Source organism: Macrobrachium nipponense, chromosome 20 (genome assembly GCF_015104395.2).
Source record: "Macrobrachium nipponense isolate FS-2020 chromosome 20, ASM1510439v2, whole genome shotgun sequence".
Lineage (NCBI taxonomy): Eukaryota > Metazoa > Arthropoda > Malacostraca > Decapoda > Palaemonidae > Macrobrachium > Macrobrachium nipponense.
The window spans coordinates 38885218-38898358 of NC_061089.1; the positions used below are offsets into that span (position 1 = coordinate 38885218).

Sequence of the window (13141 nt, forward strand, 5' to 3'; positions counted from 1 at the left end):
CTTCGGAGAATACAGCTATATATATATATATATATATATATATATATATATATATATATATATATATATATATATATATATATCTGACAGGTAAGTCTCGTGAACAAAATGATATTGTTAAGATACAATAAAGTTTTGTACATACTTACCTGGCAGATATATACTTAGCTATAGACTCGGTCGTCCCGACAGAATTTCAAAACTCGCGGCACACGCGACAGGTAGGTCAGGTGATCCACCATTCCCGCCGCTGGGTGGCGGGGTCTGGAACTATTCCCGATTTCTAAGCCATAATTTCTCTTCCACCTGTCTCCTGAGGGGAGGATGGGTGGGCCATTAATCGTATATATCTGCCAGGTAAGTATGTACAAAACTTTATTGTATCTTAACAATATCATTTTTGTACAAGAAACTTACCCAGCAGATATATACTTAGCTGATTGGCACCCTAGGTGGCGGGCAAGAGACAGCTAAACACAAAATAATACTTAAACTAAATACATTAAAAAAAAAAAACAACCTGATTGGGCTGAAGACTTCATGACTACTGTCGATGAGTCTGCCTGCCTCAAGAGTTTCAACGAGGAATGAACCAATGGTTGAATAACTCTTTGGATCGTGTCAATGGGGGCTAGCCCGCTTACGCGACAGAGCCTATACTGGATCGTACCAATGGGGGCTGACCCACTTACATGGTAGAGCCTTGACCTTTTGTCATATCAATGGAGACTCGCCCTCTTACATGACAGAGTTAAGGTTATAAAATCACAAAGAGCACTGAAGCCAATCCCGATCACCTGACCATGTTAGTATTGTTATAATCTATGAATTGCAAGAGGGTTCCCTATTCCCTCTGACAATTAACCAATAAAAAACAACCACCAATAAAAAGTAATTTAAACACTAAACTAAATTAGGAAGGATTAGCCTCAGCCCCTTCTCCCAGCACTGAATTCGCCGAAACATACGCTCCCAGAGCAAAGCACTTTTCGTACGAAATTTTTAACGTCTCTTAGGTAATTCGAGGCGAACACAGAATTACAATCTCCAAACGTCGACTCTATAAGAGCCTGAAGAGACCATGTTTTGTGTGAAATGCCATAGACGTAGCTATGGCTCTCACTCATGAGCTCTCACTCTGAGAACCTGAGATGCTCTTCATCGCACTTAACGGTGCGCTTCCCTTATTACATCTTTTATGAAGTATGTAAGGGCGTTCTTAGACATCGATCTTTTCGGATCTCTTACAGAGCACCAAAGACTTTCTTCTGTACCTCTCAGCAACTTCTTCTCTCCAGGTAGAACTTGAGTGCCCTGACTGACACAAAGTCCTTTCTAGTTCTCTCCCTGTTAATGAAGATAGTTCCTCTTATCTCAAAGCTTCTTGGCCAAGGACTTTTGAAGGATTTTCATTTTTTGCTAGAAAAAATGGTTTAAAGGAGCAAATCGCTGAATCCTTCTTAAAACCCACTTTACCTTCCAAAGCTTGCAATTCGCTAATTTCTCTTGGCTGTTGCTAACGCAAAGAGGAATAATGACTTTCTCGTTAAGTCTCTAAACGAAGCTGCGTGAGACGGTACAAATTTTTTCCGACATCAGGAATTTGAGGACCACATCCAAGTTCCAGCTAGGCTTCTTGATAACATGGTCTTCGTCGGTTCTTTCGAAAGACCTTATAAGGTCATGTAGATCTTTATTATTCGTCAGATCTATTCCTCTATGTCGAAAAAACTGAGGCCAGCATACTTCTGTAACCCTTCACGTTGAAACTGCCAGGTTACAGTCTTTTCTCAAATATAGGAGAAAATCTGCGATTTCAGTTACAGAGGTACTGAAGAGGATATTTTCTTTCCCTTACACCATCTTCTAACAACACTTCGACTGATATACTTTAGAGGTGGAGACTCTTCTGGCTCTTGCAATAGCCTTCGCCACTTCTCGTGAGAAAAGCCCTTGCTCTGACAAGTCCTTCGACAGTCTGAAGGCGGTCAGACTTAGAGGTTTTTGTGAAACCTGTCGAAGTGGGGTTGTTTGAGAAGATCGTTCCTCAGTGGAAGCGATCTTGGAAAATCTACTAACCACTCCAGCACCTCTGTGAACCAATCGAGAGCTGGCCAGAAGGGAGCGATGAGGGTCATTCTTGTTCCTTCCGAGCAAGCGAACTTCCTCAATACTCCCCCCCCTACTATCTTGAAAAAAGGAGGGAAGGCGTATGCGTCCAAGCCGTCCAATCTAGCAGAAAGCTGTCTACTGCTACTGCTTGTGGATCCGAGATCGGGGAGCAATAGGTCTCTAATTCTGTTATTCTTGTTGGTCGCGAACAGGTCTATATTGGGCCTTCCCACAGATGCCAAAGTTGTTGGCAAATCTGAGGGATTGAGAGTCCATTTCCGTTGGGTAGGACTTGTTCTTTTTCTGCTCAACAGATCTGCCCGGACATTTTTCTCTCCCTGCACAAACTTGTGAGAAGAGAGATCTTCCTTTCCTGAGCCCAAATCAGCAGATCCCTTTGCTGATTCGTACAGGGAAAAGGAATGCGTCCCCCCCTTGTTTCTTTATATAAGCGAGGGCTGTTGTGTTGTCCACGAGTGAATCTGAATCCCCAGACCTGAGACTGTTCCTCGAAATGAACTAACGCTAGATGAATGGCTGTTAGTTCTTCTTGTTTATGTGCCAGGACACTTGTTCTCCTTCAAGTGCCTGACACTTCTTCCGAACCATCGGGTCGCTTCCCAACCTTAATCTGAGGCGTCTGCAAATAACGCTAGGCGAGGGTTCTGTAAGCGAAGGGAGATTCCCTTGCTTAGTTTCTGTGGATCTAACCACCAACGGATATTCTCCTTGATCCCTTTTCGAGATTGGAAATGTATCTCCTAGATTGTTGGATTTTCCAATCCCACTTCTCCTTCAGATAAAATTGAAGGGGTCGTAGGTGTAGTCTTCCTAAGGAAACGAAACTGTTCCATCGAGGAGGGGTCCCCAGTAAGCTCATCCATTCCCTCGTGGAACAATGTTCTTTCCTTAAGAATACTGCCACCTTTTCTAAGCAGCGTTCTCTCCTTTCCTGCCGAAGGAGGTACGCTAGAAAAAAAAATCCCGAGAATCCATCTGAATCCCCAGATAGACAATACTCTGCTGGGGAGTCAGCATGGATTTCTCGCGATTGACTAAAAGTCCTAGGGACTTTGTCAAATTTAGAGTAACTAATAGGTCCTCCAGACATTTTTTCTCCGATTGGGCTCTTATTAGCCAATCGTCCAGTCCAGAATATAACGAGATCCTGATCCCCTTCCAGATGTAGCCAATAAGCTACATTCTCATGATGTCCGTGAAGACTTGAGGGGCAGTCGAAAGTCCGAAGCACATCGCTCGGAACTGGAACACTTTCCCTTGGAACATGAATCTCAGATATCCTTGCTGCCGGATGAATTGGCACATGGAAATACGCATCTGAAGGTCCAGGGACACCATCCAGTCCCCTGGACGAAGAGCAGATAGAACAGAGGAAGAAGTCTCCATTGAAATTTCTTCTTCAAGACAAAGAAATTCAGGGCACTGACGTCTAGAACCGGTCTCCATCCCCCCGATGCTTTCGGTACCAGGAATAGCCGATTGTAAAATCCTGGAGATGGAGATCTTGAAAACCAGTTTCTACGCCGTTTTCCTTGGAAACTCATCTGTTCCACTGCTTGCAAAATAGCAAGCTTTCGGACCGGGAATCAGAGTATCTTGCAGTCAACTCCCTTGGAGTTGTCGTCAAGGGAGGATTTTTCCCTGAAGGGGATCAAGTATCCTTTTTTCAGGATAGAGAGGGACCAAGAGTCCGCTCCCTTCTGCGCCCAGACTTTTGCAAAGTGGAGTAGTCTGGCGCCTACTTTCGTCTGGAGGACTCCCTGCTCATCTAGACTTCCCGAAGGACCTTCTAGATGGTCTTCTCCTTCTATCTGGTCTGCGACCTCTAAGAGGGGCTCTAGAAGAGGAGGCACCTCGAAGGGCTGTACAAAAGAGGGTCTCTCTTTTTTCTCTATAGGCACTGCCGGCCTAAACTTCTTGGCTGAGTGCGTGAGGAGATCCTGAGTTGCCTTCTCCGTAAAGAGATTTAGAAACCTCTCTACAGTCTCCTGTGGAAATAGATGCGGGGATAACGGTGCAAAAGAAGAGATGTTCTTTGCAAAGGTGATACTGCTCTTGCCTAGAAAAGAGCTAAAGACCGATCTCTTCTTTAAGACTCCCGTTCCAAAAAGAGAGGCAACTTCTACGGAAACCAATCCATGACCGCTCTGTCCAAGCAAGCCAGGACGCTTGAAAGTTCCTCCATGGAAACAAAGTCAGTGTCCTCGGCTCTCCTTAGCTAACGCTCCCAAAGCCCAGTCCATAAAATGAAGACTTCTAGGGTTTTTTAAAGAGGCCCTTTAGAAGGTGGTCTAGCTCACACATGCCCCAAGTTGCCTTAGCCGACAGCAAAGACTTCCTCCTGGAAGAGTCCACTAAGGAAGCAAAATCCGCATCTGCGGAAGAAGGAGGCATAACCCCATAGTTTCTTTGGTCTCGTACCACCTTCCTGGTTTGCCTGTTAACTTGGAAGGAGGGCAAGGAAAAAAACTGTCTTGGCCCCTTCCGCTTCCCTTCCTGGAAGTCAACCACTCTGAAAGGTCTTTAATGCCTTTTTCATACAAAGAGCGGGGCGCATCTTGACGAAGGAAGACGACTTGAGAGCTTTTGTGCTAGACATCAAAGATCCTGGTGAAGGAGGGTCAGCAGATGAAGGGAGTCTCCGAACTCCTTTAGCAGCAAAAGAGAAAGTCTCTTGTAGTCAGAAAACTGCTACATCTACTGGCTCGTCGTCTTCCGATACCTGGTCCAACTCATCCACCGAAGGAGACCGTTTGGGAGTGATCTGGCTCTTCCCAGGAGAAGAACTCCTTTCCCGAGAAGGGGAGTGCTGAACATTAGCACTTCTATACGAAGAGTGAGGCTCCTGCCTGTCCGAAACACTCTTGCGCCTACTAGACTCTTGTTGTCTAGGTTCGCGGCGCTTGCTAGGCTCCTGGCGCCCTGATTCAGGGCGCTTGAAAAGATACCCGCGTCCTGATTCATGACGCTTAACAGGCTCTGGGCGCCCTAACTCTTGACGCCTAACCCCCCCCCGTACTCCTGGCGTCCTGCCTCCTGGCGTCCTAACTCCTGGCGCCCACCCTGACTCCTGGCGCCCTGACTCCTGGCGCCCTGACTCCTGGCGCCCTGACTCCTGGCGCCCTGACTCCTGGCGCCCTGACTCCTGGCGCCCTGACTCCTGCCCTCTAGCAGAATCCTGACGTCCTGAATCCTGTGGTCTGAGAGGCTCTTGACGCCCTTTCTTGCGTCCTTGCTGCTCTTTGCGCCTGTCTGGCTCCTGGTCCTGCAGACCCAAAGGATCCTGATACTTAAATCGGTTTTCTGGTTCCTTTAAACCTAAACCGATCGGAGAATTCTGCTCGATTCGCGGCGTCTCAGAGGGCGCTTCGGGAAGACAGCCTATAGGGCGAAAGAACTCTTCTCTCAGGAGAACAACTCCTATCGGACGAGTCTCTCGACGAAGGCGAAAAAACGCCCTGGAGATTGTGAGGGTTCTCTCCTATACGAAGAGGGGCGTTTAGCGGAACTCTTAACAGGGAGCGAAACATCTTTCCTCCTTGTCGAGTCCTTAGCAAAGGAGCCTACTAAAGAAGCTAACTGCTCTTGCAGATTAAACAAACTTCTTCGTAGGATCCTGAAGAGAAAGGCTCCTCTTGTTTCGTCTTCTTAGGTCCCGAAGGCCAATCCTCGGGAAAACTGCTCTGGGGCTGGAATCAGCCGCGTCTCCTTTAGGCGCCTTCCAGGCTCTCTTCAAAGGCGCGAAAGCGAGGCCGAACTCCATCCCTCGTTTAGGAGAGGAAGAGTCTGAGGCCGAAAAACACTCCCTTAGGACGCCTTTTCTGCGGCAATCCGAGGCAGCCTGGGACTTTACAACAGGATCTGCCGAAGGGACGCCTGACCGTTGGGGATGTTCTGCATCCTCCCTGCGGGCTTTCGACATTCCTCCTCCCCTGTCCTGGGAGTTTGGAAGCGGTCTAGGCCTAGGAGCAATGAGGAACCGGTCAGACGCCCCCTCCACTGCACTGGGGACACTGCACAAGTCACTATCACCACTCTTACCTTGGTTTAGAGCTCGTAGCTGAGCTTGAAGTTTCTTGATGAAGCTTTTTGACATTTTCCCTCTCCGAAGAAGAATCTTTGGATTCAGAACAGGGAGAAGCAGCTGAGGCTAAGGGAAAATCGTTAGTAGGAGAGTTAACTTCTTGTTCTAAAGAGCAAGATCTACTAGATGACCTAGCTGAAGCCTTTCTCACTCTATCTCTCTCAAGCTTCCTAACATATGATGATAACTCCTTCCATTCAAGCTCTGTAAGGTTCTCGCATTCAACACAGTGTTATTAAAAGACATTCATTCTCCCTGCATTTAGCGCAAATATTTTAAACTATGAGGATCTAATGCCGATTTAGGCAGCCTAACCTTACAACCTTCCCTACTGCAAACTCTAAACATAGGTGAAGCCTTAGCGTCAGACATCGTGAAAGAGTAGTCAAAACCAAAGTCGAAAAACAGTCCACAATAAGCGTATGCCAAGCCAGAGAAAAAACAGAATACGCCACCAAAAAAACCAATCCAAATTCTCGGCAAACGAGTAGAAATCCAAGATGGAGGAACGAACAATAGGTGTTGTCCGTTCAACCGACAGAGAAATTATGGCTTAGAAAACGGGAATAGTTCCAGACCCCGCCACCCAGCGGCGGGAATGGTGGATCACCTGACCTACCTGTCGCGTGTGCCGCGAGTTTTGAAATTCTGTCGGGACGACCGAGTCTATAGCTAAGTATATATCTGCTGGGTAAGTTTCTTGTACAAAAATCTTAGATATTTAAAAATATTAATAAACATACATGTCTACTGCCATAAAAACTGTCTCACCTCAGTAAAAGAAAGAGAGAGAGAGAGAGAGAGAGAGAGAGAGAGAGAGAAGAGAGAGAGAGAGAGAACGAGACCGAGAGAGAGAGAGAGAGAGAGAGAGAATTATTATTTTTATTGTTTAATGTTATTTAACTTACACATAAAAGCTTGAAAATCTATAAATTACATGAAAAATTAAACAAAACACTTTTTCAGGTTTTCTCGGGGATAAAAAAAATGTTGTGTTTGCATTCATGTGTCTGTGAAAAACTCGCATATGATAACTAGTTAGGTTTCAATGAAAAGTTCGCACCATTGTGAATTCATGCACCTCGAATCGTGTAAGATTTAAGTATTACTGTATTACATTTCTGATCATATCTTTCCTTGTAACTCCACATACCAATCTATACATCATTTGAGACCTCTGCCACATCCATTTTCTGTTCTTGAGCCTTCTTCATCAGCCACATTTCGGTACTGGTTCTGACTACACTTTTGCAAAACTTTCCTTTAACCTATCCATAAAGCCTCCTGTCATGTGATATCCCTGGACACCTCCATTTTACCCAAGCATCCTGTATTCTGTGGTTGATTTCAAAGTCCATATCTCCATTGTCAGTAACATTTAATCCTATATAATTAAAATTGTTCATCTCTTGATATTGTCTTACTCAATTTCAATGTCTTTGTCTTCCATCTCCTCCCATTTACACACACACATGCATATATATATATATATATATATATATATATATATATATATATATATATATATATATATATATATATATATATTTATGTGTGTGTGTGTACAATTTATTTATTGATAGTGCATGTGATCAAGAGTATGGTTGTGAGGGCAAATGAACCAAGGAAGATAGAACAAATGAAATGTTAATATGGATGGTGGAAGAATGACTGGCTAATTTATACTATCACATATAGTACTATGAGATTCAGGGCCTCTGTAACAAGATTTTTTGGACTTTGCATCGGATGTAGCTGAAAGTTGACATATGTATATTTTACAACCACACACAAATTTTGTCAGCATTATCAATAACCTAAACCAGATCGTTTTAATTTTTATAGAGTAAAAATGATCTAGCAGACGCCATGGCCAATGATTACGAGCCAAGAGTCGAAAAGCATTCATTACGTAAGCAATGCAAACACCTTTTGATGAAATGTTGCTCCGCCCATCCACCAGACAAACTCATTTCATCAGCTCTGAAACCCAAAGACTTTATGAATGGCGGAACGATACATAGATGTGGGTGGGGTATCTGTGCTAGCGTAGTTAATACTACTGTAGCAGTAGTGCCGCAGCAGTATAGCAATAATATACATAAATTAAACGTTTCGGCCAACTGCTGGGATCCTTGAGGATCATTTAGCACTTCTTACAACTACTCGAGAATTCGAGAAATGAGTTTTTATAGCCAGAAGTTAAATTTTCTCTAATCCAAAAAACAATTGCCCATGATAGCCTTCAGTGTTATCCTGAATTATAACACGTGGCCAAAGTGGTGGAGCCTCATGAAGTCATCATCCTGACGATAATTATTGGTAAAGGTTTTAAAGCCAAACCTACGGTACTGGCTATTTTTTTTTTTTTCAGTAAATAGGTAGATAGCCAATAAATAAAAATTACTTGACACTGGATATAGCAGTTATCAAATCAAGCTTGTCTACTATGTTTTTGAAAATTACCAACTATTCCCTACATCTTGTCAATCTGATTGTGACTTATATATAAAGTAGACTGTAATTTCTTAGGACACTTATTTTGGGAGTTAGACTAATAATAGAAGTGTTTTTGTATTTATTAACATATTTTGTTGGTTTGTTCATTATGACAATTATCAGTGGAGAGGTTTCAGAGTTCATAAAACGTGTACAGCTTTGCTTGTATTTAATTTTGTATATCATAGTTGCGAGAGGTATAGCCTTCGTTACGTATAGCCAATCATCCATCGAGAAAGAGAAATGCTGTCATTAAGTTACGTAACGAGTGCGTTCGAAACCTTTGTCTGGAGTAAGTTGGCCCGTCTTCAAAAAAAAAAAAAGTCACTTTTACTTATAGTACCAAAATTTTTTCAACCGACATAATGCAGAATACAGTCAAAATTTATGTGTAGATATAATGTGTATTCTGAATAAGCGTTATATTTATGATATGCATAGATAAGAAGTTATTGCGAAAAAACCGTGTTACAGAGGCCCTGAATCTCATAGTAGGTGTTAACATAGTGGATGACGGTAAAAATAAGAGATGAGGTAGATGAGGTAAGTTACAAAACAGGTGAAGCAAGGAATGTAACACAATGTATGTGTGAAAGATCTGAAAACATAAAATGTTTTTATGGAAGCTAAGAAAAAGTATCAAGATTTGTAGAGCCAACTCTCCTTTATGGAAGTTAAGTGTGGATGTTGAATCCTTTTTGAAAAAAAAAAAAAAAAAAAAAGTTGAAGCTGTGAGATGAACTGATTGCATATATGTAACACAAGAAGACCTGAAATGGCGAGAAATTCTGAAGTACATACAGATGTGGTAAATAAAATTAATATAGGACAATGAACAAATCAGATTACCTGTAACTGAGACGGTTTAGTAGTTTGTAAATAATAGACAATATGACAGTGAAAAGTGTACATAATTCACAAGTTCAGAGGAAGGAAGAAGGCAGACAGAAAAAGGATTGGTAATATGCTACAAAGGAGGTATTGGGAAGGAAAACCCTTAAATCTTAATATGTATCTATTAAGTGTGAGAGTGCAAGCAACATGGGGATACTGACATTTTGTGTATGGAGTTCAGGGAGCTACTTATTAGTTTTCTATTCAAGTGTAAAGCATGGTACACTATATGCCATCATGTATCAGCTACGTGATGCAATAGTGTTGAAAAAAATTAATAGCGGCCAAACTGTACTGCAACACTGCTCACTTGCTCTCGCAGTTCAGCTTTCAACAGCAGGATGTCTGCCAATGATGTATTTTGCCAGGAGACTCTACTGTGGCGTGTAGTTGCTGTGTGCTGCAAAAAAGAAACTTTTGAGGAAGAAACGTAGAATCTTGTGGTGTAAGCAATCGCTTTCTTGGCGACCTCTGAAGGGAAGCTTCTATGAAATATTTTTGGAGCTACAAGCCGAAAATCCAACACTTTGAAAATTACACAAGGATGCCAATCCTTGCATTTTATAAATTGTTGGAAAAAAATTGAACTCTCTATTTGTAAGCAGGACACCAGCTTTCGAGACACCATATCACCAGGAGCTCGTTCTTGCAGCTGGAGGATCGTATGCAAGCCTCCAATAATCAACTCAGGATTCAAAACAGCCTCGGTCTAATCATCCCCGAAACCTATGAAGCCATCTATAATATCCTTGGGGAGGATTATTTGAAAGTAAGGTTCAAATATAGGTACAAAGTACACAAATATTTTTTTTTATCACAGGAAACGCAGCCATCAGAACACCATAACTTCGGAGCTCCAGACTTCTGTGATGCTTTGATTACAGACATTTCCCTGTAGAATTGTGTCTTCAGGGTGTGCAGCTTTTTAGGTAGTATGTCTTCATTCCGCAAAGACAGTTTACAAAACTCGATAACTCTGACTCCATGGTTTCCAAGCTTGCACTCCTGATGTTTCTCACCTTGTAATGCTTGCATTTGATGTTCCAAACAGATGGATGTTCCTTCAGTAATTCAATAAAATGTAGTGTTAGTCCTTGTCCACTAAAGGGGTTTGGTGGGTGGTGGTGAGCGGACATCCTCCGACTCTGAACGTTGGTGCATCACTGAGCTGCGTATGCGTAATGAAATGGTTCTGCGTCTGCCCAATCAACACGTTGGTGATGCGGCTTCGTGTTTAAGTCTTTTTTTCAACGCATCCATCTAACACTGCGAGCATCATGATGCATAGTGTGTAAGGGGCTTAAGAGGCAGTTAATGCTGTGGAAATTTTACTGCATAAGGAGGAGTTCATGTGATTTGGCAGCAGTACGACTTCGAATAGGTGCTCATTATACCTCCAGACACGATAATATTAAGAGATAATGATGATGAAAACAGCTAAAACAACTATAATCACAATTAAAGCCGCAATGATATTCACGTTATTAACAACTGTGCACTGATTGTAAACTTTTCCAGTTGCTAATTCTGCTTAGATTCGAAGTGTGATAACAGCTGAGCCACCCAGAAAACACTGAATGAAAACATTGCAACAATTTCAAAGGACAGGCATGGAATAACATATTACATCCAAAACAAAGGATTCTACCATATAGTCCCACGAGAAGTCTTATTTCCATACATATTTACAGCTGAAACCTGAGCCTATTCGAAACTTTGAGGCAGTGCTGACGCCAAATAATAACTACTAGACTGCCCGTCGCATGGAAGGAAAAAACTAGCCGCCGAAGAAGAAACAAAGTGTATATGGGGCACACAGGCCATAACGAGCTCAAAGACAATAATTTCTCATTCGTTTTTCAGATAAGATATGTCGTCCTCTAAATCAATACAACCATTTCTTGATGGCCTTCGACATTCGGGGAAATCCACGGTCAAGATAACAAAATATGAAGGTAAATAACTATGACACGAAAACAAAACTTACATCTATACATAGCATGCAAATCTAAGGGTTACAGCAGAAGCACTAAACAAAATTATAACAATAATGAGGAAGAAGAATAGAGAAAACGAACTTAACAATAAGCTCAATAGGTCATGCCATTGTGGCTCAAATCTATTATGCAAACTAGTAGTGGCTGAGGTATACCAGTTACGCTTGCGTTACCAGGAAATCACAGTATAAACACAAACTTCGATGACAAAGTTACAACCAGAAATCGAATCTCCAAATTTTACCCAGACGAAATACTACTACAACGAGGTGAGAAAAACCAAATAATAATATGCTATGCATTAATGTGTCGAAGAGAAAATCGAATAAAGGAATGCCAGAGTACCATTCGGAAATTAGAAAGGTTAGTAAATAATTGCTTGATGACATTGCTAAGGCAAACTTCTACAGAATCGAAGCAATACGGTAGTAAATACATAAATACTAAGATGGAAATAAAACCTCACCTTTATCCATCTGCCGCAAAAAAAGAACATATATCACTCATTATATACACCCAACATCGATATCTATCTATCTATCTATATTATATCTATTATATATATATATATATATATATATATATATATATATATTATATATATATAAACACTGTTTTAGTGGGCCTTTTATACTTGAGACGTATCCTGTTTTAACAGGATACATCACAGTTTGGGTCCAAGCTCATGACTGGAGAGAGAGAGAGAGAGAGAGAGAGAGAGAGAGAGAGAGAGAGAGAATGCTGCTGATCACCATCACGCACGTAGCATGTTGGCTAAGGTCAGTGAGACTAGGGTTCAGTAAGTGAAGGCACGTTGCCAGGTGACACTGTTTGGCATTATATAATGCAAATGGTCTGAAGAAAACTTACTACGTCATTGTTTTCGACGACTTCAAGCTTCTGTTTAACCAAGAGAAGGCTATAGCGTTAATATTTTACAATTCTCCTCCTACGAATCGCGATATGCCAAATCTTTACTGTTGTCATTATTTAAGCACATTTCTTATCGTTATTTAGTGAAAAAATGCCGATCTTATCAACATTCAAACAGACTAGACCAAGTAAACTGATTACCTGTGTGAAAATGATCATCCCAGAGGCCTTTTGGTCCTACTCCTTCATCACTCACATAGTTGAGTAAAGAACACTGCATTTATCGTGCGTGTGACCTTGAGTCGAAGGCCATCATGTCTGGCTGCCATCAAGGTATAAATACCAACCCTCTACACATCAATAAACTCTTTCTAGAGTGCTTCCGGGAAGGTAGAGTCCTCTTAAGACAGCTATTAAGAGATACACAATCAAATTTTGTGGATTTTCGGTATCTCATGAAGGCATCATGTTATATCAACATCAGAGAGAGAGAGAGAGAGAGAGAGAGAGAGAGAGAGAGAGAGAGAGAGAGAGAGAGAGAGAATGACTGGGCATTTCCATGTTTACTCTTCCCGAGGCAGATGAGCAATGGAGAGAAATCACAGTAAATCGTGTCCTTAAACTACCAAAGAATATTTCCTGCATAACAATTTTTGAGAAC

General features: G+C 42.0%; 1 protein-coding gene across 2 annotated transcripts in view; it reads right to left on the reverse strand.

The window, feature by feature from the left end:
* The window catches only part of LOC135225051 (HIG1 domain family member 1A, mitochondrial-like), a 58893-nt gene extending 46118 nt beyond the window's left edge, over positions 1-12775 (reverse strand). Inside the window, exon 1 of one of the 2 annotated variants that reach the window (XM_064264328.1) lies at positions 12682-12775. In XM_064264328.1, the coding sequence (XP_064120398.1) occupies positions 12682-12760 (79 nt within the window). In that variant the 5' untranslated portion in view covers positions 12761-12775. Of the gene's footprint in view, positions 1-10629; positions 10661-12681 lie in introns of those variants that run through there. The other variant, XM_064264332.1, reaches the window with a different exon arrangement.
* Positions 12776-13141: the final 366 nt, after the last annotated feature.